This window comes from Schistocerca nitens, chromosome 1, assembly GCF_023898315.1.
Source record: "Schistocerca nitens isolate TAMUIC-IGC-003100 chromosome 1, iqSchNite1.1, whole genome shotgun sequence".
Lineage (NCBI taxonomy): Eukaryota > Metazoa > Arthropoda > Insecta > Orthoptera > Acrididae > Schistocerca > Schistocerca nitens.
In genome coordinates this window covers 496,844,100-496,871,733 of record NC_064614.1, presented here as the reverse complement: position 1 = coordinate 496,871,733, position 27,634 = coordinate 496,844,100, and the positions used below count along the sequence as shown (strand labels likewise).

The following is a 27,634-nucleotide window of genomic DNA, read 5'->3' as shown; positions in this document are numbered from 1 at the left end:
TACTGTTGGTTCCAACACCAAATGATCTGCTACCACTTCTTATGATCCTTTTCAACTCACTCCATCTGCCACTTTACCTGGAAACACATGTTCCAAGAAGAACCAAGCAACATATTATTTATACCCAGACATGAAACAATCACAACAGAAAAACCACTAGAAATTCCAGCTCATGCAGAAGCTTACCAATAGCTGTTCTTCCACTGTACTGCTCACAAACTGAATAAGGAAGGAGGGAAATGGAAGTAGTATCCAAATTACCCTCCACTGCACACTGAAAGTGGTTTGCTGACTATAGATGAAGATGTGGATCAAACACCTATTTAATTGTGTTCTAGCAAATAAGTGAGACTACAGCATTTCTCTTGACCCTGCTCATGTAAGCAACCACAAGTGTATCAGTCTTTTAGAGTCTTTTGAATATCTTCGCAACTGAAAATAACATGTATTCCCTTATACTATTATTCTTTGATAATCGATTTTGAAATAAGCAATATGTGAAAAATTTCTTTTTGATAACCTCTACAAAGTTATACATCAAGACTTTGTGATGAAGATGTATGTTTCATTACTGTACCATGTATCTGCTTAAAGTTCTAGTGTGGTGAAACATTGAACTCATACGTGGGTGGAGCAAGTCTCCCCATTCACTAAATACTGGAATGATACTGCCGAACAGTGAATGGTTTATTTTCTTTCTCATCCTTATCCAATATGAGCTCATACACAACTCTTCATTGATTATAACATGGCATTAAACTGTATCTTCTTCTATCCTTTCAAAATGGCAAAGAACTAGCTTCTTTTTGCTCACATTTCTTCCACCTTCGTCTCATGCAAAGCCTTTGTATATGATCTTTTAGTAAAATATACAGCTGTAGAGATCCTATCTCCCAAGAAATTGGTTAGTTTCAAACAGTGAAGGCCAGTTAACAATATCATTTTGTTCTTGGGAAGGGGTATGGCTGTCTCATGTGTGACTCCTAGACTCTTCAAAAATATGTCAGCTTCTTATCTGCATATCTCTTTCTGTTGTCAGTGTTTAAGATGAGAATTCTCTTTGCATTTTGTTTCCAATGAATCTTAATTCTAGTTCCTAACAATACACAAGGAAAGCTTTCTTGGATACCATCAATTAGAATAAGAATTTAGCCAAGTGTGGAGATGTAACATCAATGAAAATAATAAATTTTGGAAAACATAATGTAATTGGATGGATCAAAAATCTACTCACCCAGGCAGGGGCAAGAGAAAACATAGATAAAAGTTAAGTACATGTGCAATCTTTCGGAGCCAGTGTCTCCTTCTCCTGGAAGAAATGCTTAAGGGGATGGAATAAGGATAAAGGAAAAGGACTGGCGAGGTTTAGGAATTGGGGAGTGATCAAAAAAGTCACCAGCACCCCGGGTCAGGAGGAACTGACCAGAAGGGATGACAAGGAAAGGGAGATAGTGCATTAATGAAGAAAAGTATGCCTGGGTCCACCACTGCAGCATAGGCAACATTTCACCAGTGCACCTGACGATGACAACTCAGTCTGATGTCAAAATATGGAGCATATCTGTCATTGTTTTAAATGAAAGAACCTCTGAGGCACATATCCAAGTTATGTGGCATAAAAAACCTCTAGCAGTGGAGAGGTTCAAGATTATGCTTGTTGCAAAGCACACCCTATTTTCTAGTCTCTTAACAGGGTGCCAGTAGAAAATACAAAGTACACAATACATTTATGAATAACTTTTTATTTAATACTGCTAAAAACATCATCAACTGCTGCATACTAATAGAAAATAACAAAACTATTACAATATAAATTATTTCAGTGAATATGTGTAAAATGTATGGCAAACTTATTTGGTATTCACTTTCTGTTTCACTTTAAAACAGCTACATACAGATATCCTGGTAATATTATAATAAATGACACAAGTGCACACTTTTAACACCTGTATTAGAACGTACCTTCTGATAATTTAAATTTTGTGTCCAGAGAGCATAACATATTCTGCAAATCCGTATAGGAGTATGGGTATGTAAATGCAAAATATGTTATGGAACGTAGATTCTCCAGAGTTCGATACTTGAAACTTAATATAAATGTATTATCCTCGATCTGAAACATGAAAATTAAACAGATCTATATCAGTTTACCTGTAACACAAACAACAACCACAAGCTAACTCAATATTAGTTTTATTGTTTCCCATTTTTTGCCTAAAGCTGCTTATCTTGAAAGGTGGAAACCTACTGTTTATAGATAACATCTGGTGCTTCTCAAAGCTATTGCAGACTATACAATGGGCTGCGTAAAAATTAATACATGGTTTTCACAACCACTGCCACTTGCACAACTAAAACACATTTTAAACTAATAACGATATGCATCAACATAAAGGAAATTGACACTATCCTTGCCATTACATAAAAGCAAATGAAACATAAGTCACTCTATTATTTTATTTGTATTCTCTAATTTTTGAGCTATCACGAAAAGAATTTTTTTCAAAAAGTACACACTTACAACAAAAGTAGGCTTCTCCTTAATTCTATCCCAGCTATTCCGTCCAGGAACTATTCGATAAACTGGAGCCATACCCTGGCTGTACATCTTTGACTGTTTGTTCAAATTCACAATATTGAGTTTCACAACTGCAAATGGTGCTCCTCCTGTAACAGACATTCACATGATATGTCTTAATCAATTTTATGAAGTAACTGTAACAAGAAATGACCACGACTTTTCAGCAATTAGATTATTTGGCCACTTACAGTAGCTCATTACATTTACATGGAACAGGTAACCAATTTTTGTACGAATTGAGATACAATATTTGTAAAGCACTGACCAAAGAAAATAATTCAACCTTAAAATTAGGAAATTGGATTAGATTGTAATAAATGTAAATGTCCATTATGGAGAGATAAAACAGCAAAATAGGAGTGAGGAGTGCATTTAGAAACTTGGTAACAGGAAGGATTTGCATACCTTACGCTGCATACAATGTGCTCATCTCTAGTGGTTTTTATTTCTCTAGTGACATTTTAAGTGACTTTTCTTGCCATCTGTTTCGACTTACAAGGGGAAGGCCTCAGACACGGCCAACCGATTCGACTCAAATTTGGCAGGTTGCTTGTGTACAACCTAAAACAAAGGAATTTAAGATATTTTGGGTCAACACCCCCACAGTTTTGAGAAAATCATTCCTATAGGTTATGACGAGCAATCGACTCAAAATTGGCAGGATCGATAGATAATTGTAAATAGAGCATTTTTCTTCATCAGGTATGGGGTCTGAAAACGCATACTTTTCCAGAAATAGATGTAAGAAACTTTTACAGCTGCCGTTTCTGTATCCACATGGTACACGTTTTTCCGCCGACGGCACCGATAGTGCAATGGGCCGGCACAGTAGCTAAGTCTGTTCGGTCAGAAAGCCGGTTGGCCTCTGTAATAAAAAAAACTGAGTGGAACGATCAACAAACGAACTTGAATGGATGTCATGTGACGTCCGCAACGACCAAACACAACGATCAAAAAAAAAACGTCCATGGTAACTGGCTGAGAATCAGAGAACCCGGGTTCGAATCTCGAAGAAACCTAGCGGATTTCTTCTTTTTGTTTGTATTTTCCATATCTCAATTGACCTGGAGTAACATTTTAGTTGTTTACTATCCCAAGAGGTTTGAGAAATTTATTTGCCTACCTTATTATTATCATTCCTTATTGATTTACTTACCTTATTAATCCTCCTATCCCTATCAATTGAGATATGGAAACATACAAACGAAAAGAATAACATCCGCTAGGTTTCCTCGAGATTCGAACACGGTTTTTTCTGATTCCCAGCCAGTTACCTCGGCCGTTGCACTATCGGCGAAAAGCGTTTACCATGTGGGTACAGAAGGGGCAGTTGTAAAAGTTTCTTCCCTCGATTTCTGGAAAAGTTTGCGTTTGCGGACCTCACACCTGATTATGAAGAATGCTCTATTTACAATTATCTATCGATCACTCAAATTTTTAGTCGATTGCTCGTCATAACCTTTAGGGGTGATTCTCTCAAAATTGCGAGGGTGTTGACCCAAAATATCTTAGATTCCTTTGTTTTAGTTTGTACACAAGCAACCTGCCAAATTTGAGCCGAATCGATTGGCCGTGTCTGAGGCCTTCCCCTTGTTAGATTCTTATAGATTAGTTTAACCCTCTCACACACAAAAAAGTTAAAGCAAGTTCCAAAATGTTAATATTCAATAGTGAATGAGTAATGAGTAATCCTGCTGCCACTTCAGTTATGATTCCATTGTCAGTTTTCAGTGGGAAACTGAAAATCTGAGTCAGGGACTGAAGTATGAATCCCACTCCTCCTGGATACACATCCAGTAACTTAACCATTTGGTTACCTCAGTCAGTACTATAATTCAATGCAAAGAATATTAGGTTAAGTCTCTACACAGCGGCTACTTTGTGTGAACCGCATAAACTATTAGTGCTTCACTGAGTTAGAACTGTTCAAAAATTGTGAACTTGAGACAGAAATGGAAAACAGCTTACTACTCACTCAGTTTGGCACAGTAGACCACCACAAAACCACATCAGGCTATCAGTATGTGGGATGATAGAAATATCTGCTTATACATTTAAATAGACTTACTTAATTTTTACTGCATGGTATATGTGTGCTTGTGCTGGTATATGTGTGTCCTCATGTAAAAACACAGTTTGAAGTGTGGCATTTAATACGAGGGTTGGAACTTTAATAGTGACAACTATTTATTTACAGCTCGTACAAAATAGATACATGTTCCAAAGTTTTACTGATCTTTAAAGTAGTCACCAGGATTATGTATAACCCATTGCCAGCAATGTGGAAGTTGTAGGATGCTCTTAGCAGTGCCAGTTGTGTTGACAGTTTGAGCGGCACGGTCTGTTGCCCGACAAATTCGTAGCAGTTCTGAAGCGAATGCCATGACGTGTTTCCTTCGGTTTAGAAATTGAGTTTACTCACAAGGGCTTAAGTCAGGGGAGTGCAGTAGGTGGTATAGCACCTAGCAGCCCCATCAGTCAAAAAAACCAGTAACCGCTCTAAACTGAAGGAAACACAAATTCACTTCAAAACTGCTACAAATTCGTTGGGCAATAGACTGCGCCGCTCGAACTGTCACACACCTGGCACTGCTAAGAGTATCCTACAACTTCCACATCGCTGGCAATGGGTTATACACAATGCTGGTGACTACTTTGAAAGTCAGTAAAACTTTGAAAGAAGTATCTATTTTGTATGAGCTGTAAATAAATATATTAAAGTTCCAACCCTCGTATTTTGCTTTTCTCTCAATTGTCTTCAGTTTTAATATCACAATGATAGAAAAGAGAATGGAGAGAAGGATTGAGGCTGTTCATCAACTTCACTCTGTACTGGATCTTCATGAGATACTCTAACAGACATTTCACTGGCATATAAATGTACTGACTTCACACAAAGCCCATCTTACTATAGAAAGCCATGCCTGACTTGCATGTCATGAATTGCAGCCTAGCCTAGCCTGTATGGACTGAGCTGCTGGGTCCACACATTGGGAACTCCAGGCAGCAGCATGGCATCTGCGAGTTGACACGCAACAGCAGTGGCATTAGCAGGAATGGTCCTCCAGACAAAGGTTCTCAGATTCAATAGTGAGCAGCCACCAAATAACACCAAGACTTTTTTAAGAAGACAGAACCTGGCACTACTACAATGGTCTACAGCGAGAGTGATACTTAACTTGAGAAGTCAGGAACATTTCTGACAATACAGCCAGGAACACAGTTACAACAGAGCAGTGATTGAGTTCATTTCTTGTATCTTTCACCATGTCACTGTGAGTGAAAAGGCTTAAATCCAACCATAATCACTTCCTTCTAGTGCCAACACAGCCATCTAGTTATATCAGTGCAACCCAGTTTTGTGTGGTTCAACGCCTGTACCTAAAGCACCCTGTATATGCTTTTTGCACACTTCACAAAAATGAAATTTCAGAAAACACATTTTCCCATTGTACCACTACACAACAACACAATTTTGGGAATTTTGTAGGAGACTCAGTTGTTCTGGAATGACTTAATGGCAACGTGCCCACACAAATGTCATACGCTTCTCTGATTTAGTAGTATGTACTACATTCGCAGATTCGTAAACTAATCGGTGTATCACTACCACCATTAACACCACACACACTTGAAGGTAAAAGGGTGGAGAAGTGGAAAAGTTCTAATTATAAACACTTTTCATCAGTGACAGCAAATCACAATTTCTATGGCTCCAGCAGAGGACGCTGTTCCCTGACATTTGATGTAGCTTTTTTCATTACTGCCATAAAAGCTGGAAGCTTTGTGTTCCATACTGATATGGTTGTGATTTATGAAATTACCTAACTGAGGAAGTCAAGAAGAGTGTAATCAAGAGTAGAAGGAAGGAAAAAATATTAGGATTTAACATTTTGTCAACGTCACATTCATTAGATACAGACAACAAGATAGGGTGAACATCACCTCTCCTGAATAGAGTTCAGTGAGATAACCAATCCACTGCACCACCTCACTTGTTCGAGATTAGCATCTAGAATAAGAAATTCATGGGTAAGAGAATTTCACAAGTGAATGGGATGTAAAAAAATCATTGGGTAGGATGACATTTATGTCAGTGATGCTATGATATGTTGTCACTGATAGCATATATGGCATTGGCTCCTCACATCCTGACACAAATTTATTGGTATTGTGCCACTTTTGATGTTCCATACTGATCCTTAGTATTTTTTAGACAGGAGGATATGACCAATCTTCTTAAGACTTTAATATTACTTCCTTTTTTTAATCTGTCTCCAGATCAACTACAGAATTTTGCAAATCTGGCTTTTAAATTGGAAAAGCTCACACCCAGAAACTGATGTTTTCTGAGTTAGCACACTTACAATAATGCTAATGCTGATCTGCAGGAAGATGAAAAACTAATATTAAAACCTTAGGAAGGCTGGAACCTTCATGAAAAAGAAATTAATACCACCAACATTTTATACAAAGCTAAGTATAGAATTTATGTTCCCTGCCCTTTACTTTGCTGATAATATAGTGTTCACCTGTGGTACAACTCTTTTGTCAGGTGGTAATGGGGCTGTTTAAATTACATCTTAAATTATTTATATTCCACCAAGACTTTCCTTTACCATGAAAATAAATGTGTTGAACATGCCAGACATTTGGTTGACACAAATAAGATACTTTTTCACAGGATGAAAGTTGAAAAATTTCACAGAATACCTACTTTTTTGGGGGGGTGGGGTGGGGTGGGGTGGAGTGGGGTGGGAGGTGGGGGGCGGGGGGAGGGATGGGGGGGGGGACGGAAAACATTAACATTTGAACAGTTATGAGATATGCATCATGTACTACTGTCTCCTGAAGATAGCGTTTCCTCTCCTGGAAGTAAACAAGCTATCACTATTTGTAAATTTGAATGATAGTGGTACGTCTAGAAGACCTGTACAGGGAATGCAGGGACCAGGGAGGACTCGCGTTACTACACTAACAGTCTATACCATCATTCCTGAGGTTTGTCTCCTACTGAAACTAAAGCTGAATCAATACGACACACTTCAGCAATTGGGAAGCCTGTGTGTGAGGGAAGAATCTGCAAAAGGTTAGTAGTCTGTCAATCATCAGCAATTCAAACATACAGCAAATAACGGTAACCTTTAGGGAAACAGTAGTGCATGCACAAAAGGGTAACTGTCTGTCGATGATCAATAGTTTGAATGTAAGATAGATAATGATATTCCTTAGGAAAATGGAAGCATAGGACAAGAAGGATCACCTTGGGTACTCACCGTACATGCCTGCAAGTCTCATTCATTATGTTAACTTGTATAGACACACCACATGTTGTGAGACAAATATAGTTATGCATCAGATCAGTTCTGGAACAAGTTCACTGTATGCATGTCTTTGTAGTCTGACTGTTATATGTATTGTAAAATGTATATGAACAGTTCATGCCTCCTATTCCGAATAACTACATTGAAGGTTTTGTCCAAGTTGGCTTTTAAGGAACTTTCTACAAGGACTGAGTTGTTAAGTATATCTATGAATCATAATGTGAACATGTGTACATTGTGGTGAGGTAAATATAACTAATGTGTGTTATCTATTGTTATTAAAAAGATGGTGGGAGCTCATTGTCATGGAGGAGTGACACAACCTTTGATATACTCCATACCACTACAGCCTCTCCACTTTTATCTTCGTGTTTGCATCTCCACACATGGCTATGACAACATTACCTTCTTTTTCTCAATTAAGAGATAGCAGACTACTGCCAAAAGACAGTCTGTGCACCCATCTGAAATATATAGTCAAAAAATAGTGTCAAATGCTGCCGGTAACAAGGCCACTGAAGATATGTTTCAGGGTAAGATGAAACTTTGCAAAGGCAGATTAGTCAAATTTTTCCATGATACTGGACGAATCAGTTCAAACTATCAGCCCTATCCCAGAAAAGTATGATATCTTCATAGATGCTAGAAAAACATGCTCTTGAGCATCCTTCACCACAAGATACAGATCAAACTATGTACAGGGTGCATACAGGAAATAGCTGCCTTTTGGCAAAAAAACCAACACAAATGACACACTCATCATCTCTTTAATAGTGAAGGTAAAGACAGAGAGAAGGCTTAAGCTGATGGGGGATACTGACATAAACACAAGCAGCCAAAGGGCCTGGAGACACTTAATATTTCTAGCCAGTGTCTCTACTAAAAGAACAAGCCCAGTCACAATTGTTAGAGCACATAGAATCTAGTAAAACTCAAGGGGGGGGGGACCAGAAAGTTCTTACAAAGATGCAGATAAAATAAGTGAAAGAGTTAGATGTCTTTGGACAATCCAGTCAAAGTAATGAAACTAAGAACACGAGCAGCTGCTCGAGTGTCATCCGCGAAAATATCCTGTAAAGTAGATGGCAGAGACAGGACAACACGAGATTGACTAAAACGGGGACACGACAATAAAACATGGCGCACTGTTAATGCATGACCACAAGGGCACTGCGGGGCTGGGTCACCGGAGAGCAGGTAGCGGTGGCTAAACCGGCAATGCCCAATCCGCAACCTGGTCAGAAGGACCTCTTCTCACCGACGTGGTCGGGAGGAGGTTGTCCAAGCAGTTGGGAACTGTTTTACTGCCCAGAGCTTGTTTCCTTGAAGTGAGGACCAAGTATCCCACCACAAGGACACAAGCCTCTTACAAACAACCACACTAACGTCAGATGACGGGACACAATGGGAGGCTGGCCGAGGCAGGAGGACTGCAGCCTTGGCTGCAGCATCAGCAGCCTCATTCCCAGGCACTCCTACATGGCTGGGAACCCACAGAAAGCTGACAGGAGAGCCACCCTCAGCGAAAGAATGGAGGGACTGCTGGATCCGTTGCACCAAGGGATGGACCGGATATGGAGCTTCAAGGCTCTGAAGAGCACTGAGTGAATCAGAGCAGAGTACATACAATGAATGGCGGTGGCGGCGGGCATACTGAACGGCCTGATGGAGAGCAAAAAGCTCGGCCGTAAAGCTGGAACACTGGCCGAGGAGCCGGTATTTAAAGGTGACGGCCCCGACGACAAAGGCACAGCCGACACCATCGTCAGTTTTGGAGCCATCAGTGTAAATAAAGGTGTGACTGGCAAGTCGCGCACGAAGTTCGACAAACCGTGAGCAATACACTGCAGCCGGAGTACCCCCCTTCGGGAGCGAGCTGAGGTCAAGATAAACATGAACCGGAGCCTGGAGCCAAGGTGGTGTCGGGCTCTCACCCTCTCTGAAGGTGGTAGGGAGGGCAAAATCCAATTGTCGAAGCAGGCGACGAAAGCGGACTCCAGGAGGCAGCGGTCGAGAGAATCGGCGAAGAAGGACTGATAAGAGGGGTGGTCGGGCATTGACAACAGCCGACAGGCATACCGACAAAGCAGTAGGTCGCGCCGGTAGGTCAATGGTAATTCGGCAGCTTCAGCATAAAAACTCTTGACGGGACTAGTGTAGAATGCTCCGGTCGCAAGACGTAACCCCCAATGGTGGATGGAGTTGAGACGGCGTAAGAGGGATGGCCGAGCAGATGAGTAGATGAGGCTCCCATAATCCAGCTTTGATCGGACTATGGACCGATACAAGCGAAGCAGGACAGTGCGATCCGCTCCCCAAGATGAACCACTAAGAGCTCTGAGGACATTAAGAGAACGTGTACAATGGGCAGCCAAATAAGAGACGTGCGGAGACCAACAAAGTTTCCTGTCCAGTGTGAGCCCTAGAAACTTAGTTGTTTCTACGAATGGGAGAACAACGGGACCGAGATGTAAGGATGGCGGAAGGAACGCTTTATATTGCCAACAGTTGATGCAAACCGTCTTCTCTTCAGAGAACCGGGAGACATTTGCCACACTCCATGAGCATAGGCTGTCTAGACAACGCTGAAGTCAGCGCTCCAGGAGGCATGTTCTCTGGGCACTGCAGTAGATCGCGAAGTCATCGACAAAAAGAGAGCCTGAGACATTAGGTGGAATGCAATCCATAATTGGATTGATTGCTATGGCAACAAGGGCTACGCTCAAGACGGAGCCCTGAGGCACTCCGTTCTCCTGGGGGAAGACGTCGGACAATACGGAACCCACACGTACCCTAAACTTTCGATCTGTTAAAAAGAAATCAATAAAAAGGGGCAGGCGACCGCGTAGACCCACCTGTGCATAGTGCGGAGGATACCTCCTCTCCAACAGGTATCATAAGCCTTCTCCAAATCGAAGAACACGGCTACCGTTTGGCGCTTTCGCAAAAAGTTGTTCATGATGAATGTCGACAAGGTCACAAGGTGGTCAACAGCTGAGCGGCGGCGATGAAAGCCGCATTGAACATTGGTAAGTAGCTGTCGAGATTCAAGAATCCAAACTAACCGAGCGTTAACCATGCGCTCCATCACCTTACAGACACAGCTTGTAAGAGAAATGGGGCGGTAACTAGAAGGAAGGTGTCTATCCTTCCCGGGTTTGGGTATAGGAACAACGACGGCGTCACGCCAACGCATGGGGACTTGACCTTCGGTCCAGACGCGATTGTAGGTACGAAGAAGGAAGCTTTTGCCTGCCGGAGAAAGGTGGGCCAGCATCTGAAAGTGAATGGCATCTGGCCCCAGAGCAGAGGACCGGGACAGTGCAAGAGCACGTTCGAGTTCCCGCATAGTAAAGGGGGCATTATAATTTTCCAGATTCAGCGAGTGGAAGGAAGGTCGCCGAGCCTCTTCTGCCTCTTTCCTGGGAAGGAAGGCAGTGTGGTAATGGGCGGAGCTTGAAACCTCCGCGAAAAAGCGGCCGAAGGCGTTGGAGACATCCACAGGATCAACAAGGACCTCATTACCTGAAGTCAGGCCAGGTACTGAGGAGTGGGCCTTAATGCCCGACAGCCGGCGCAGGCCACCCCAGACGACAGAAGAGGGAGTAAAACTGTTAAAGGAGCTGGTGAAAAGAGGCCCAACAAGCTTTTTTGCTGTCTTTGATGACTCTACGGCATTGCGCTCGGAGTCGTTTGTATCCAATACAATTCGCCAATGTAGGATGGTGGCGAAAGGTGCGTAAAGCACGTCGTCGAGCACGGATAGCGTCTCTACAAGCCTCATTCCACCAGGGGACGGAAACGCGACGTGAAGAAGAGGTAGTATGAGGAATGGAATATTCGGCAGCATTGATGATAACAGCCGTGAGGTATTCGACCTGACTGTCACAACTGAGGAAATCGTGGTCCGGAAAGGTCGCCAGGGAGGAGTAAAGTCCCCAGTCAGCTTTCGGTATGTTCCAGCTTGAAGGACGTGGGGATGGGGTGTGGTGCAGGAGACGAACGGCACAGGGGAAGTGGTCGCTCGAATAGGTGTCAGAAAAGACATACCACTCGAACCGACGGGCAAGAGTGGTAGAATAGATCGAGAGGTCCAAGTGGGAGTAGGTATGAGTAGAGTCCGAGAGGGAAGTCGGGGCGCCAGTATTGAGGCAGACAAGACTGAGATGGTTGAAGACATCCGCCAAGAGGGAGCCTCTCTGACAGGATGCAGGAGAGCCCCAAAGGGGATGATGGGCATTGAAGTCACCAAACAATAAAAACGGCAGAGGAAGCTGAACAATCAGGCGCATCATGTCAGCCTGACTAACTGCGGATGACGATGGAGTGTAGACGGTACAAACGGAAAAAGTAAAGGCAGAAAGAGTAATACGGACAGCTATTGCTTGGAGTGGGGTGATCATGGGATGGGATGGTAATAGACATCGTCCCGAACGAGCAACATGACCCCACCATGAGCTGGAATACCGTCCACAGGGGTGAGGTCAGACCGCTCCGAGGTATAGTGGGTAAAAGGAATACGGTCAGTTGGGCGCAACTTGGTTTCCTGGAGACCAAGGATGAGCGGACAGTGCAGGCGGAGGAGCAGTTGTAATTCCTCCCGATTAGATCGAATACCTCTTATGTTCCAATGTAACAAAGCCATCGCTAGTCAGAAAAAGGGGGAATGAAACGGGTGAAGAGCTGGTCACCTCGACGGCCGCGGAGGGCCAGGTTTCGAGGGAACAACGCTACAACCGGCGGGAGGCGGATCCTGTTCCATCGAGTCGTCGCCAGCTGCGGCCGCTTTCCCGGGTTGCGTAGGAGGGGCAGCATCATTCGCCGACGAGAGGCCAGCTGAGCGCCTGGCAGCAGAGCGTCCCGGCGAAACCGAGGACGGCCGGGAGCAGCGATTCACGGATGGAGCGTCAGACAAAACGCGCCGGGTTGGAGAGGGGGATAAAGACTTCTTCTTGGAGGCCTTCTGGGAAGTCCGATGAGGCACGGGGATGGTGGGCTGGACCCGAAGAAGGTCCTCACGCGCGGGGTCCGTTTTGGAATGCCGGACCTCGGAAGCCAGGGTCCGAAACGTTTCCCCGATGGACGTCTGAGAAGAGGATCGCTTCTCAGGCGGCGGAGGGGGGAGGAGGAGGAAGGGTGGCCCCTGGGGCAGAGGGGGCAGGGGCCGTGAGGGAGGAGGATTTGGAAGGGAGGGATTTGGGAGGCGGAGGCATAGACCCCGGATGGGGTGAGGAGGTGGAGGGGGGACAGGATAGGGGTGAGGATACTGTGGAAGGAGTGGACACAACTGAGGCAAACGAAGTTGTCAACGTCACGGGATGGAGGCGGTCATACTTTTTCCTGGCCTCAGAATAAGAGAGGTGATCCAAAGTTTTTAATTCTTGAATCTTCTTCTCCATCTGATACGCGGGGCAGTCTAAAGATCTAGGTGAGTGGATGCCAGGACAACTGACGCACCGAGGTGGTGGAGTGCATGTATGTTCCTCATGAAGAGGACGTCCACAATCGCCACAAAGGGGCTCAGCCTCACACCGTGACGACATGTGCCCAAAGCGCAAACACCGAAAGCAGCGCATAGGAGAAAGGTCGCACCGGTAGCACATCACCTTTACCTTCTCCGGGAGAACGTCCCCCTCGAAGGCGAGGATAAAGGCCCCGGTGTCGATGTGACGGTCTTTGGGGCCGCGCTGGACTCGCCGGACGAAATGCACACCTCAGCGCTCCAGGTTGGCCCTGAGCTCCTCATCAGATTGCAGCAGGAGGTCCCGATAAAAAATAACCCCCTGCGTCCTATTCAGTGCCAGATGCGGGACAATGGACACTGGGATGTCGCCTAGTCGGTCGCACGCCTGGAGCGCCACCGACTGAGTGGCGGAGGTGGTCTTTATAAGAACGGACCCTGAATGCATTTTACTGAGAGCCTCGATTTCCCCGAAGATGTCCTTGATGTGCTGGACAAAGAACATGGGCTTGGAGGTGGCGAACGTCCCCCCATCAGTCCGAGAACAGACTAAATAGCGGGGGAAGTACTTCACCCCAAGCCGGCGGGCCCGTCCTTCCTCCCAGGGAGTGGCCAAGGGGGAAGGGGCAGGAGAACCAGAACCAGAGACAGTACCTTTCTTTTTAAAAGACTCAGCCGCAGAGCGACCCGATACATGTTGACGTTTCATCTGCGAAACGTCCGCCCCGATACCACCCACTCCAACCAGGGGCTCTCCCCACGGGCGCCACCCAGCCTCAGCAAGGGCCACCTGGCAGGATGACTGTTGCCGGGAGTCCTGATGCCCCAAGGAGACGGGCATCTACTCCTTGGCCAACGTGGGGAGAGTGCAGCTCAGGTATCGGCAGTACAATCCCTGTGTTGTCAGGGGGCTACAACCTAGAGGGTACATGACGACCCCACCACAACGGGCTGGCTACCGTGCTGGATTTCGGGTGCCATGGAAAGTCCATCATGATCATAGGTGCAGATGGGGATGCACTATGGGCGTAACTTGTGCAACCCATCAGGCGTTTAGGCCCAATTAGAGGAATAGCGGGTATGGTTACAACGCCATGACAATGCTGAGGACCAGTGAGACACCACGTAAGGTGTCCTTCCCCAAAAGGCTCGTACTTCTGTAGAATTTTGAAAAATGGAGGTCAAACCCCAAGGGGGACCATCACATGGAAGGCCGAAACAGTTGAAACTCCTTTTAGTAGCCTCTTACGACAGGCAGGAATACCCCGGGCCTATTCTTACCCCGGACCCGCAGGGGGGGGGGGGGGGGGGGGGGCTGACAGAGAACACAGAATAATGGCCTCCCACAGGATAGTGTACTTGTTCTAATACTTTTCAACAAATATAGTAATGACCATCACCTCCCTCAACAGCCAAAAAATTTTTAATATGGTAATGATGATCCATCACATCCAAAAAGACACCTCTGAGGTCGTGGAGAACTATCTATCAATCATTATAGAACAATTTGTTATCTATTACAAGGACAAACAGCCCACAGCAAATCCTACTAAAATTCAAACGTCTGTGACACAATGTATAACAGGCAGGTTACAAGAATCCTGCAGCTTACTTGTGAAGGTATTCCACTGGAGCATCGTGGAACTCTAAAATATTTAGGTTTGACCTTGGAAAGGATGCTCACTTACAGAAAACATTTAACAAAATTAAACAGAAAGTTGCAGACTGCGATGGCAGAGCACATGTTGGCTGGGTGGGCCTAGCAGCTGACACATGTGCAGAATGCATGCAGTTGGGCCATCTGGCAGGTAGCCTGCACTACCTATGCCTGCTTGTAAGTGTACTGAGAGTGCCCTTGCCTGATTGGACAGCAGTGGAACAGCCTACCTTAACAAACCATACTGTATCATAACACAATGCCTGAGGCCAACAAGCAAGCCATGCTGTGTTGTCTTGCTGGTCTGCACCACTGGACATCAGACGAGAAGCAGCAACCACAAAGCAGAAAACAAGAGCATTAACTGCAGCAATAAATCTGCTGTACGGCTTCATCACAGTCCATCAATGGCTTAAATCTAGAAATAGCTAGACCCTCAATGATACTACACTACACACAACTGCCTCTGTGAAATAAAGAACTGCACAGTGACTGGTCAACCCTCCACAGAACTCACTTCACACCACCGCAAGGAGTGGATGACCTGTAAGTCTCTCAGTAGACTATTCCCTGAAATTGAAAAAAAGGAAGAATTGTGGAGGTGGAGCCTCCAGGATAAACAGACTCCTTGTGACTGTGGACACCTGTAGACTACTACACCTCCAGCAGTGTGAACTGTGTTCAAACACCCATACTATGTAGAGTCTACACATGGCTAACCCAATTGTGCTAAATGTAGGCAGTTTTGGTCCAAGACAATACAATCTAAAACAATTTTGTACCATAGTTGTGGCAATTCTGACACACATAAATATAATGTCCAGACTTCTGCCTCACCCTATATTGTTATTCATTATCATTCTTTCCTGGCGGATTCAGTCTGTTTCATATGTGTTATTGGCTGTTCCTGAAGATAGTCTTATAGACAAAAACTTTTTTCACAACCCAAACAAGTTATTTCATATTTTAAGACTGTCAGTGGCAATAAAGTGAGTATCCAGAAACAGGAACTGAAACTAAGAATAGACAAACAAAAGCAGAAAAGCTGGAATACATTTTCAAATGTTTCTTTGTAAATGAAGATCCAGGAATACTGCTCCAGATTAATTCTTGCACCACTTTAAAAGTGAGTGGTATAGGTGTCTGTCAACAGCAACAAGAAACAGCTAAAATCGCTATAAATGAACAAACCCCCAGTTTCAATGAAATCTCTGACAGATTCTATACAGAATGTGCAGCTGAGTTAGTCCCTCTCTTGAAGATAATATACTGTAAATTCCTCACACAAAAAGGAAGCATGGGTCACACTACAAGAGTATCACAAGTGAACCACAAAAGTGCCATGCAATATCACTGACACCGCATGTTGTAGAATTTTAGAATATTGACTATCCTCTTTCAAAGGAACCATCCCAGAATTTTCCTGGAGTGATATAGAGTAATCATGGAAAAGCTAAATCTGGATGACTGGATGCATGTCTGAATGCAAGTCCAGATCTTGGACTGAGGCAATCAAGTAGATGCAGTATTCCTTAACTTTGTAAAGCATTTGAATCAGTGCCACCCTAGCACTTACTAACAAAAGTACAATTATATAGAATATTAAACAAAATATTTAAGTGGGTTGAGAATTTCCTGTTAGGAAGGAGGCAGCATGTTATCTCTGACTGAGAGTCACTGACAGAAGTAGAAGTAACTTCAGGTGTGCCCCGGTGAAATATGTCAGAAAACATGCTATTCATGCTCTATGTTAATGATGTGAGAAACAGAATAATTAGTAACTTAAGACTTTTTGCAGATAATGTAATTACCTATAATGAAGTACTACCTGAAAAAATCTGCACAGATGTCCAGTTAGATCTTGAGTTCAAAGTGGTGCAAAGATGTGCTTTAACTGTTCAAAAATGTTTACCTTACAAAATGCAAAATAATAGTACCATATGATTACTGTGCAAATGAGCCACAATTGCAATCAGTAATACCAGAGTGTAACAATTTGTGGAAATATAAAATGGAGTGACAATGCAGGGTTCAGCATACATAAAGCAGATGGCAGATTTTGATTCAGTGTTGTACACTGGGAAAAATTCTGTCAGCCTACAAAGAAGTTCTCCAACAAAACATTTGTCCAATCCATCCTGCTGTATTACTCAAGAGTGATGGGCACATATCAAAGAGGACTAATAGGGGATTTACAAAGAACAGCAGCACAAATTGTAAAAGGTTGGTTTGACTTATATAAGAGAATCACCAGAGTGCTGAAAAAGTTGAACTGGAAAATACTTGAAGACAAACAAGACAAACACCAGCTAAACTGCAAAAGACTAATTATAAAATTACGAGCAGGAATACTGAGGGATGAACCTAAGAACCTCTCTACCTCTTACATATGATTCCCATAGGGAATGCAAAGGCAAATTTGACTAATTAAAGTGGAATATCAGCAACCGTATAATATGGATAGTGAAGGGCCGTTGAATTAAATCTGGTGGTGCTGAGAGAATTAATTAGGAAATAAGACATTGAAAGCAATAGATCAGTTTTGCTATTTTGGCAGCAAAGTAAGTGATAAGAGCGTAGGTACAGAAAATGTAAGATGACAGCCAATAGAAAGAAAACCATTTCTGTAGAAGAGAAATATTTCAATGTCTAATATAAATTTATAAATGAACAGCACACTCCTGTGTATGTTGTATAGTATTAATCAATCATTTTTCAACTTACAAGGCCATCATCAGACTTCAAAAGTCAGCAAAAGTCTGATGATGGCCTTGTATGCTGAAAATCAGTTAATAAAACAAATTAATACTGTAGAACACATGCAACACTGTGATTTTCAGTTGCAATTGTGAAGTTGATATACCAAGAAGTAATGGAAAAATCAGTTAACAAACATAAATTTCAATGGCAGAAGTCCTTTTCTCATAGGATTTGTGTGGAATGTAACCTTGTAAGAAAAGAAGAAAAGTGAAACTTATACAATAAACAGTACAAATAAGAATGGAAGCTTTTGAAACATGCTACCAGAGAATGCTGAAGATAGTATGGATGTTTTGTTTTGTTTTAGGGCATAAAAACAACTAGGGTCATACGCACCCATGTCAGAACCCAGAACACAAAGATGAAAAAGGAGTTAAAAATGTTAAGCCCAATCAAAAGAAGGAAAGACAGCTAAAAACATGGACTTGGAAAAGGTCCATAAAATACTCCATAGAGATAACGGAGGCCCTGAACTAAAGATTATATGTCCTTCGCCATCTCGTTATGATGGATAAAAAGTAAAACGTGGTCGACAGCCCATGTGTCATTTGCTAAGATGGCTGATAACTCAGATAGCAAACATAAATGAGAATGTAGGTGGTTAGAAAAAGGGCATTCCATCACGAAATGGCAAACCATCTATGGTTGAGGACAATGAGCACAAAATGATGGGGAATCACCACTTAACAAATGGCGATGGCTAAAAAGACAGTGCCCAATACGCAATCTAGCTAAAATGATCTCTTCATGATGAGAGGACCGAGAGGTCAGCCAAGCCGCTGGAAGAGGTTTAATTCCCTGGAGCTTGTTCCCATGAAGGGGAGACCAGTTGTGATGCCAAAATGACACTGCCTGCTGACAGAGACCAACACAGAGATCATCTGAGGGAATGGAAAACCTAGTGGGCCAAGATTCAAGGACTGCAGCATTGGCAGCAGCGTCAGTGTCTCGTTGCCCATCAGACCAGCATAACCAGGGAACCACGTAAGCATTCCAGTGGCTCCATCATGAGTGAGCAAGTGAAAGATTTCCTGGATCCATTGCACTAAGGGGTGGATAGTGTACAGCACACAAGGCTCTGAAGGACACAGAGAGAGTCGGAGCAAATTACACAATTTAAAAGCCTGTGTTGCCAGACGTACTACATGGCCCGATACAGTGTGAAGAGCTCTGCTGTAAATATTGAGAAGTGTTCCAGAATCTGCTACTGAAAAACGCCAGTGCCAATGACAGAGGCACTCCTGACACCACGGTTAGTCTGACAGTCATCAGTGTACGTGTGCTGCACTGCTGTTGAAACAGCTCGTTAATATTTTATAAATTTTAGACTGCATTTACTTATTTTAAAGTTTATTTGTTTTAATATTTGCCGTAAAAGTAACTTATTAGTGGATTTTCATTAATCTCAGTCTTTCTTCCTGTGTTATTGACTCGAGTGGTCTATTATTTGTGAGTCTGCTTTCGTCGTTCGTCTAAGCCTCGCGCCTCAGTAGTGTGTTTACATTTTGCGGCGTGCACTGCAGCTGTAGCGGTTATAAGCTAAGTACTGACAAACTTATTTGTGCTCTGTAATTCAGTTATTAAACTTAATAGATTTCAGCAGTGTTGCCGTTTGTGGCAAAATAACGACTTAATAAACTTTTGTAATCGTTCGCTCGCTGTGTTTTATAGAGTTTTCAGTGTGTTGAATTCGTTTAGTAAATTTTGTGCTTTAGTTTTCAACTGACGTTTATTATTCTTTCTACTGAAATATTTCAGTAAAATTTTCATTTAGTGTTTTAACTTCGCTTAGTGTTACAGTGGTCGTTTTAATTTTTTGGTTTTAGCTAATAACTTTGTGAAGTTTTGCTGGTATTGGTATTGGATGTGTTGTAGTAGTATTAATACAAGTGGTTGCTTTCTTAGTAGGCAGAGAATTTAGAGACTATTATTGTTAGTTCTTAAATAGTTCTACTGGTGTAACTGAACTTTGGTAACATAGACGTATAGTTTTTTTCAGTAACTGTAAAATTTTACCACGAGTGAAAAGTGTGGGCTCTGTTGTAGGTTTGTGAGTAGTGGATTACGGTGTGGGATTTGTTCAAAGTATTTTCATTGGGGGGAAATGCAGTGGGGAAGCCAGTGGTCATTTTAGGGAGATCCTCTCCCGGGAATGTAGAATCTGTAGTAGAAACAAGTTAATAGAGGAGCAGGAGTGTAAGATCTGTGCCCTTCAGGTGCAGTTACAATGTGCAAAGGAGGAACTAGATAGGTTGAGGAGGGTGAAGGGTGGTGGGGAATGGGAACTGGCAGTTGGCAAGAAGGTAGCTAGGAAGAGGAGGTATTCAGACAGTTTTACTTTGCATACATGCAATAGATACGACCAACTGTCAGAGTTGAGTGGAGAGGAGCCTCGTGTAGCCGTAGATGTAGGTAACTCGCAGCAGTCCTCAGCAATTAGGAGGCCTAGGTTAGTTGCAAAGTCTAGCAGAAAGAAGGTTTTGCTGCTAGGTAGTTCCCACGGCAGAGGTGTGGGCCAACAGTTGCAGGAAGTGCTTGGGAGTGAGTACCAGGTCACCAGCATTGTGAAGCCTAGTGCAGGGTTGGCTCAGGTGACTGAAAGCATAGGGGAGTTATGTAAGAATTTGACGAAAGAGGATCAGGTAGTGATAGTGGGTGGAGCAGGGAACAGTCTCTATAGGGACGGGGAATATGATGTCAGTGGTGACTTGGTTAAGATAGCTACTCAAACTGGTGGCACTAATGTGCATTTCATGCAACTGTTTCAGCGTCATGATCGGCCTCACCTTAATGCGGCTGTTAGGCGCGTTATTGTGGGGCTGGGGAGGGCACTGGCGGCGGAGGGCATGGATCACATCTCAGTGGTGCCAGTTGGGTCTATCAGTAGATGGGGTTTCACTAGGCATGGCCTGCACCTCAATAGGTATGGGAAGGGGAGGCTGGCTAAGCTTATAGGTGACAGTGTAGTGGGTGGTGGTGGTGGTGGTGGTGGTGGTGGTGGTGGTGGTGGTGGTGGTGGTGGTATCACTCACGGAAAAATTCCTGTAGTAGTTGGTGTTAGAGCTGCACCTTTTTTAGACTGAAGTCAGCTGATAGGTATACGTGCTTAAAGGAAGTGCCTCTAACTAAGGGCTCACCTCCAGAGGATGTAATGCTTCCAAGTAGAGAGGGAATTAGCATATTTCATTAAAATATAAGAGGTATTACAGATAAAGTTAGTGAACTGCTAATAGATGTTAACTCTGAAATTATTGGTGTATCAGAGCACCACTTAAATAATTTGATAATTCAGAGGCTTCCTTTACCAGGTTACAGGATTAGCTGGCTGTTTCTCAAGTAGTTCCTTGCGGGGTGGGGGAGTGGCTCTGTACATAAAAAACAGTATTTCATTTGAGTCGATAGACATATCACGACACTGCACTGAACAGATATTTGAAAGTTGTGCAGCATTAGTTGAATTTAGTGAAACTAAACTTCTAATTGCTGTTGTTTATAGGTCCCCTAACTCCGACTTCAGAGCATTTTTGCTTAAGCTAGAGAGGGTTCTTGATTCACTTTGTAGGAAGTACCAGAAAGTAGTTACATGTGGTGACTTCAATATTAATTTTGTACATGATTGTGTAAGAAAAAGGATGTTGGTAGATCTCCTAAATTCATGTGATCTTGTGCAAACTGTGTTTTTTTCCAACTAGGGTGCAGGGGAACAGTAGCACAGTCATAGACAATATTTTTATACATTCTTCATTACTAGATGGGCATTCTGTTAGTAAAAGGGTGAATGGCCTTTCAGACCATGATGCACAAATTTTAACACTAAAAGGTTTTTGTACTCAAACCAATGTCTTATTTAATTACAAACTACGTAGGAAAGTTAATCAAACAGCAATAGAGAGTTTTCCAAAACTTGTCAAGGAACAAGCGTGGCAAGATGTTTATAGTGCCGATAATATAGATGATAAATACAATGCTTTCCATAACACATTTCTCATGCTCTTTGAGAGTTGCTTTCCATTAGAACATTCTAAACGGGGTACTAGCAGTAATGGACAGCCCAGTTGGCTGACTAGTGGGATAAGGATATCATGTAGAACAAAGCGGGAATTATATCAAAATGTTAGAAGTAGTCACAATCAAGCTGCAGTAGCCCATTACAAACAGTATTGTAAGGTGCTTAAAAATGTTATTAGCAAGGCAAAAAGTATGTGGTATGCAAATAGAATAGCTAATTCACAGGATAAAGCCATATGACTCAGTTGTGAAGGAAGTGTCTGGTCAGCAGCACAAGGTTGATGATATAAAGTCAGTTCGCAGTTATAATATTTCTGTTACTGATAAATCAGATATATGTACAGTATTTAATAACCATTTTCTGAGCATTGCTGGTGAATTAAATGAAAATTTAGTTTCTACAGGAAATCATATAAATTTCTTAGCAAATGCCTTTCCGAGATTGACATCTGAAATACTCCTCTGTGATACAGACAAGAGAGAGATTGAGTCAATAATTAAATCACTGAAGACTAAGGACTCTCATGGTTATGATGGAGTGTCTAGCAGAATATTAAAGTACTGTGCTGCACATGTTAGCCCTGTATTTAGCCACATTTGTAATTTTTCCTTTAGGAATGGTCAGTTTCCTGAGCAATTAAAGTACTCAGTAGTAAAGCCGCTTTATAAAAAGGACAAAAGGGATAATGTAGATAATTTTAGACCTATTTCTATGCCATCAGTGTTTGCAAAAGTTATCGAAAAGGCTGTGTATGTAAGGTTAATTGATCATTTTATATCACACGATTTGCTATCAAATGTACAGTTCGGCTTTAGAAGTCGTTTGACAACTGAAAATGCTATATTCTCTTTTCTCTAAACAAAAAGTTTCGAACGCTTGGCGTATTTTTTGATTTAACAAAGGCATTTGACTGTGTTGATCTCACAATATTGCTCCAGAAGTTGGACCATTACGGAATAAGGGGAGTAGCTCACAATTGGTTCACCTCTTACTTTAGCAACAGGCAGCAAAAGGTCATTATTCACAATGTTGATAACGGCTGTGATGTGGGATCTGAGTGGGGTACTGTCAAGTGGGGGATGCCCCAGGGATCAGTGTTGGGGCCGCTCCTGTTCCTTATTTATATAAATGATATGCCCTCTAGTATTATGGGTAACTCTAAAATAATTCTGTTTGCTGATGACACTAGCTTGGTAGTAAAGGATGTTGTGTGCAACATTGACTCGGTTTCAAGTAGTGCAGTACATGACCTCAGTTCATGGCTTGTAGAAAATAAACTACCGTTAAATCACAGTAAGACTCAGTTTTTACAGTTTCTAACACACAATTCAACAAAACCTGACGTTTTAATCTCACAGAACGGGCATATGATTAGTGAAACTGAACAGTTCAAATTCCTAGGTGTTCAGATAGATAATAAGCTGTCGTGGAAAGCCCACGTTCAGGATCTTCTTCAAAGATTTAATACTGCCATTTTCACTATTCAAACGGTATCAAAAGTGAGTGATATTTCGACACGTAAATTAGTCTACTTTGTTTATTTTCATTCACTTATGTCGTATGGTATTATGTTTTGGGGTAACTCTTCCCATTCTAGAAGGATATTTTTGGCTCAGAAACGGGCAGTTCGGGCAATAAGTGGTGTGAGTTCACGAACCTCTTGTCGATCTCTGTTCACGAGTTGTGGTATTTTGACATTGGCCTCTCAATATGTGTATTCCTTATTGTCGTCTCTTGTTACCAATATTAGTTTATTTCCAACAATAAGCAGCTTTCACTTGGTTAATACTCGGCAGAAATCAAACCTCCATTTGGATCGGACTTCCTTAACTCTTGTGCAAAAAGGTGTGCAGTATACTCGAATTCAAAAATCTTAGCAGTAATCCACACACATTCAAACTGAAACTGAAGAGTTTCCTCATGGGTCACTCCTTCTATTCTGTCGAGGAGTTCCTTGAAGAATTAAGCTGATTCTCATTGTATAGCTGATAGCGTTTGCTTAAACTTATGGACTGATTTTCTTGCAGGTTCATGAACATTTATTTTTGTCTGTTATTACTTTTATGTTGTAAGTTCATGTACTGACACGTTCCATGACCTTGGAGATTTGCTCCTCAATTTAGTCCTACGGAACTTGATGTGTAAATAAATAAAATAAATAAACAAAGGCACTATTGTGAAGTTCCATGTTAAGGTCGAGAAACTTAAGGCAATAGAGCGAGTCTGGAGTAGTGTCTTTAGGAAGTGCGGGAAGTCCAAAGTGAACATGGGCTGGTGCACAAAGCCCAGGTGGTGAAGTGTTCACACCCATTGGGAAAGTGGCAGGTAGCGTGAAGTTAAGCCGCTGAAGCAATAGCTGAAAGTGAACTCCAGGAGGTGACAGAGAAGGTGACATTCCCCATACTAGCAATCAAAGAAGTCATTGAAGAAGGAGGCATAGGATAGGTGGCCAGGCATGGCAGACAAATAGCATGCATATCCGCTGAGGTGAAAATCACCGTGGTATTACAGCGGTAGTTCGGCAGCTTCTGCATGCAGACTCTCAACCAGGCTAGTGTAAAAGCCACCAGTGGCCAAATGGATGCCACAATGGTGGATTGTTTGAGGCAGTGTAAGATTGACAGACTTGCAGATGCATAAAAGAAGCACAAATGGAGAAGGGTGGTCCAGTCTGGTCCCCATGAAGTACTGCTGAGGACATGTAGAACACTGAGGGACCAGCAGCAGCGGGTGGCCAGGTAAGACATGTGGGAGGACCAAGAAAGTTTCCTATCAAGCATGAGCCCCAGAATTTCATAGTTCCAATGAAAGCAAGAGCAGCAGGTCCAAGATGTAAAAATGGTGGAAGAAACAAACTGCGATGCCAGAAATTCATACAAGCAGTTTTGTCAGTGGGAAAGTGGAAGCCATTGTCAATGCTCCATGAGTAAAGACCATCAAGACAATGTTGAAGATGGCACTCAAGGAGACAAGTCCATGGAGAACTGCAATAGATGGCAAAATTGTCAATGAATAGATAGCTGGGGATACCCAATAGGAGACAGACCATAATAGGGTTAATGGCGAGTGCAAAGTGGACGACGCTCAGGACAGGACCCTGGGACACACTGATTTCCTGGATAAAGGTGTCCTACAAGGCAGAACCCACATATACCTTGAAAACTCAGTCTTTCAAAACTTTCTGAAGGAAATGGGGCATGTGGCTTTGGAAGCCCCCACCTAAAGAGAGTATGGAGGATACCTGTCCTCCAGCAGGTGTCATAGGCTTTCTCCAAATCGAAAAACATGGCCACAGTCTGGTATATCCACAGAAAGCTGTTCATGACATGCATTGACAAAGTAACAATGTGGTCGACTGCAGAATGGCACACTCGAAATCCACTTTGTGCAATGGTTATCAAATTGCGAGACTTGAGCCACCATGCCAGTTGAGCAGGTATCAATGTTCAATCACCTCACACACAGTTGGTGAGAGAAACGGGGTGATAGCTACAAGGAAGGTGTTTGGCCTTACCGGGCTTAGGTACAGGTATTACAGTGGCTTCACACCAGTGTCTGGGAAACGTGCCCTCTGCCGAGATGTGATTGTATGTATGAAGGGGAAAGTGCTTGCTCGCAACAGAAAGGTTCTGCAACATCGTCTGGCCCTGGGGCGGAGGACTGGGATGAAATGAGAGCATGATCTACCTCCCTCATAGTAAAGGTGGCATTGTAGCACTTACGATTCTGAGAAGAGAAGGGTATCACCTGAGTTTCCTCCACTCATTTCTGATAGAGGAAGGCTGGGCGAGAGTGGCTGGAACTTGAAATCTCCGCAAAATAGCAGCCAAAGGTGTTGGGGATAGCAATAGGGTCCACTATGACATCATCTTTTACGGTCAGGCCGGAAACTGGGAATGGACCTCAGTCCCAGAGAGCCGGCAGAGGTTAGCCCACACAATGGAAGACAGAGTGGGAACTGTTAAAAGAATTAGTAAGTGAAATCCAGCTAGCTTTTTTGCTATCCCAAAGAACGCAACAACAATGTGCATGCAACTGTTTATAATGACTGTTGTTTGCCATTGTAGGATGGAAGTTAAAAACGCACCGAGCATGTCTCCACGCATGAATTGCGTCACGGTATGCCTCAGTCCACCAAGGGAGCAGGGCATGGTGAGGCAAAGATTAAGTACAAGGAATGGAACATTTTGCAGAAGTAAGGATAAAGTTGGTAAGGTAGTCTACCTGATCATCACAACTGGGAAATGTTGTTCGTTGAAGGTCACCAGGGAGGAGTAAGGCCTCCAGTCGGCCTTAAAAGCTGCCATTTGGGTGTGCATATGGGCCACATAGGAGTCAGGAAACAGATAGCACACAAGAAATGATCACTCGAGTACATGTCAGAGAGAATGGACCACTCGAGAAGATGAGCAAGCTGGGCAGTGCAGAAGGAGAGAAGTGCAGAAGGTAAAGTGATTACGATGACAATGATGATTGGCATGAGTTCTGAATTAAATGAAAGTTTAGTCACTTAATACTAGTAATGTGATTAGCATCTCCACAAAGTTTAGTAACATAAGATTGATGCTTGGAGTAATGCTTTCAGTTTTGTCAGTGTTCTGACAAAAAATTGAAAAAACGAGGGGCAATCAATAAGTAATGCAACACTTTTTTTTTTTTCGGCTAATGTTGGTTGACAAAAATGCAGAATTTGTTGTGGGACATGGAATCTTTCCACATCAGCCCCTATAGTTTCATTTAGTTCACATAGTTGGTGGTGCTACACAAAGCCTTCAAAATGGTGTCTGTAACACAGGTGTGTTCCAAGCACAGAGCTGTCATAGAGTTTCTTTTCGTGGAAAATTAGAGTATCACAGATATCCACAGGCCCTTGCAGAATGTCTACAGGGACCTGGGAGTGAACAAAAGCATGGTGAGACGTTGGGGCATGGCGCCTGTCACCACTGCAACAAGGTGCACAAACCTGTCCAGTCTCCCATGTGTCAGCCAACTGCACAAAGCTGCGACTACTGCAATGTCGGAATGTGCAGACACACTCATCCAAGGTGATGCAACAAACTTCTCCTTCCCCATTAGAATGTAAGGCCTCTCACAAGTCTGCACACTGAAGAGGAGCTAACGAAACTTGACTGGACCCCGTGCAGGCATGCAGACCCTCCCAGTAAGGTGGCATGAGGTTGTCACATTGAATAGAGATTATGTTGAAGAACATGGTTTTGTAGCCAAAAGAGTGGGGAATAATATGGTGTATTGGAATTCTAAACAAATAAGTGTTGCATTACTTACTGAAAGCCCCTCGTATACACTGCTCCCTTAATCTTCTTCACTTAACTCAATCAAATAATTAAATTTGTAGTTAATGCAAATCAATTTCAATTAACAGATGAAAGCTTACATATATACATACTTATAAGTGAGCAAGGAACATGGTGCAACCACACCTAACTGCATTGAGATAAATTATCCGATAAGGCAAAAGGGCTTTCACAAAATCTTTTTAATCTTGCACCATACACTGAACGGTGTTTTACATATTGCAGATGTAAACAATGTTGGGTATTTGGACATCTGCTTTATCATTTGCAAGGACTAAAGTAATCACAACAGATAAGGGATTTCACTCAGTCAAGGTGTTTCAACTGGCCCATTGCAATTAGTATTGCACAATGTTCGAAATCACATACAATGTACTTCCAATTACTTGTGTGTTGATTATCTGGTTTGCAGATTATTTGTGCTTTAAAAAGGAAAAACAGCTCTAGGAAACAGTGACAATCAATCCACCCTTGACAACAAGTGCCATATTCATTGCTTAACCAAGTGCCCCTTAACAACAGAGTAC

At 42.8% G+C, this 27,634-nt stretch overlaps 1 protein-coding gene across 2 annotated transcripts in view; it reads right to left on the bottom strand.

Annotated features, from left to right (window-relative positions):
• The window catches only part of LOC126252758 (cytosolic carboxypeptidase-like protein 5), a 178,039-nt gene that overhangs the window by 116,007 nt on the left and 34,398 nt on the right, over positions 1 to 27,634 (bottom strand). For both annotated transcript variants that reach the window (XM_049953680.1, XM_049953688.1), the window contains 2 exons: positions 2,522 to 2,667; positions 1,963 to 2,113 (listed from right to left, as the gene is read on the bottom strand). In XM_049953680.1, coding sequence (XP_049809637.1) covers positions 1,963 to 2,113; positions 2,522 to 2,667 — 297 coding nt within the window. The remainder of the gene's footprint in view (positions 1 to 1,962; positions 2,114 to 2,521; positions 2,668 to 27,634) is intronic.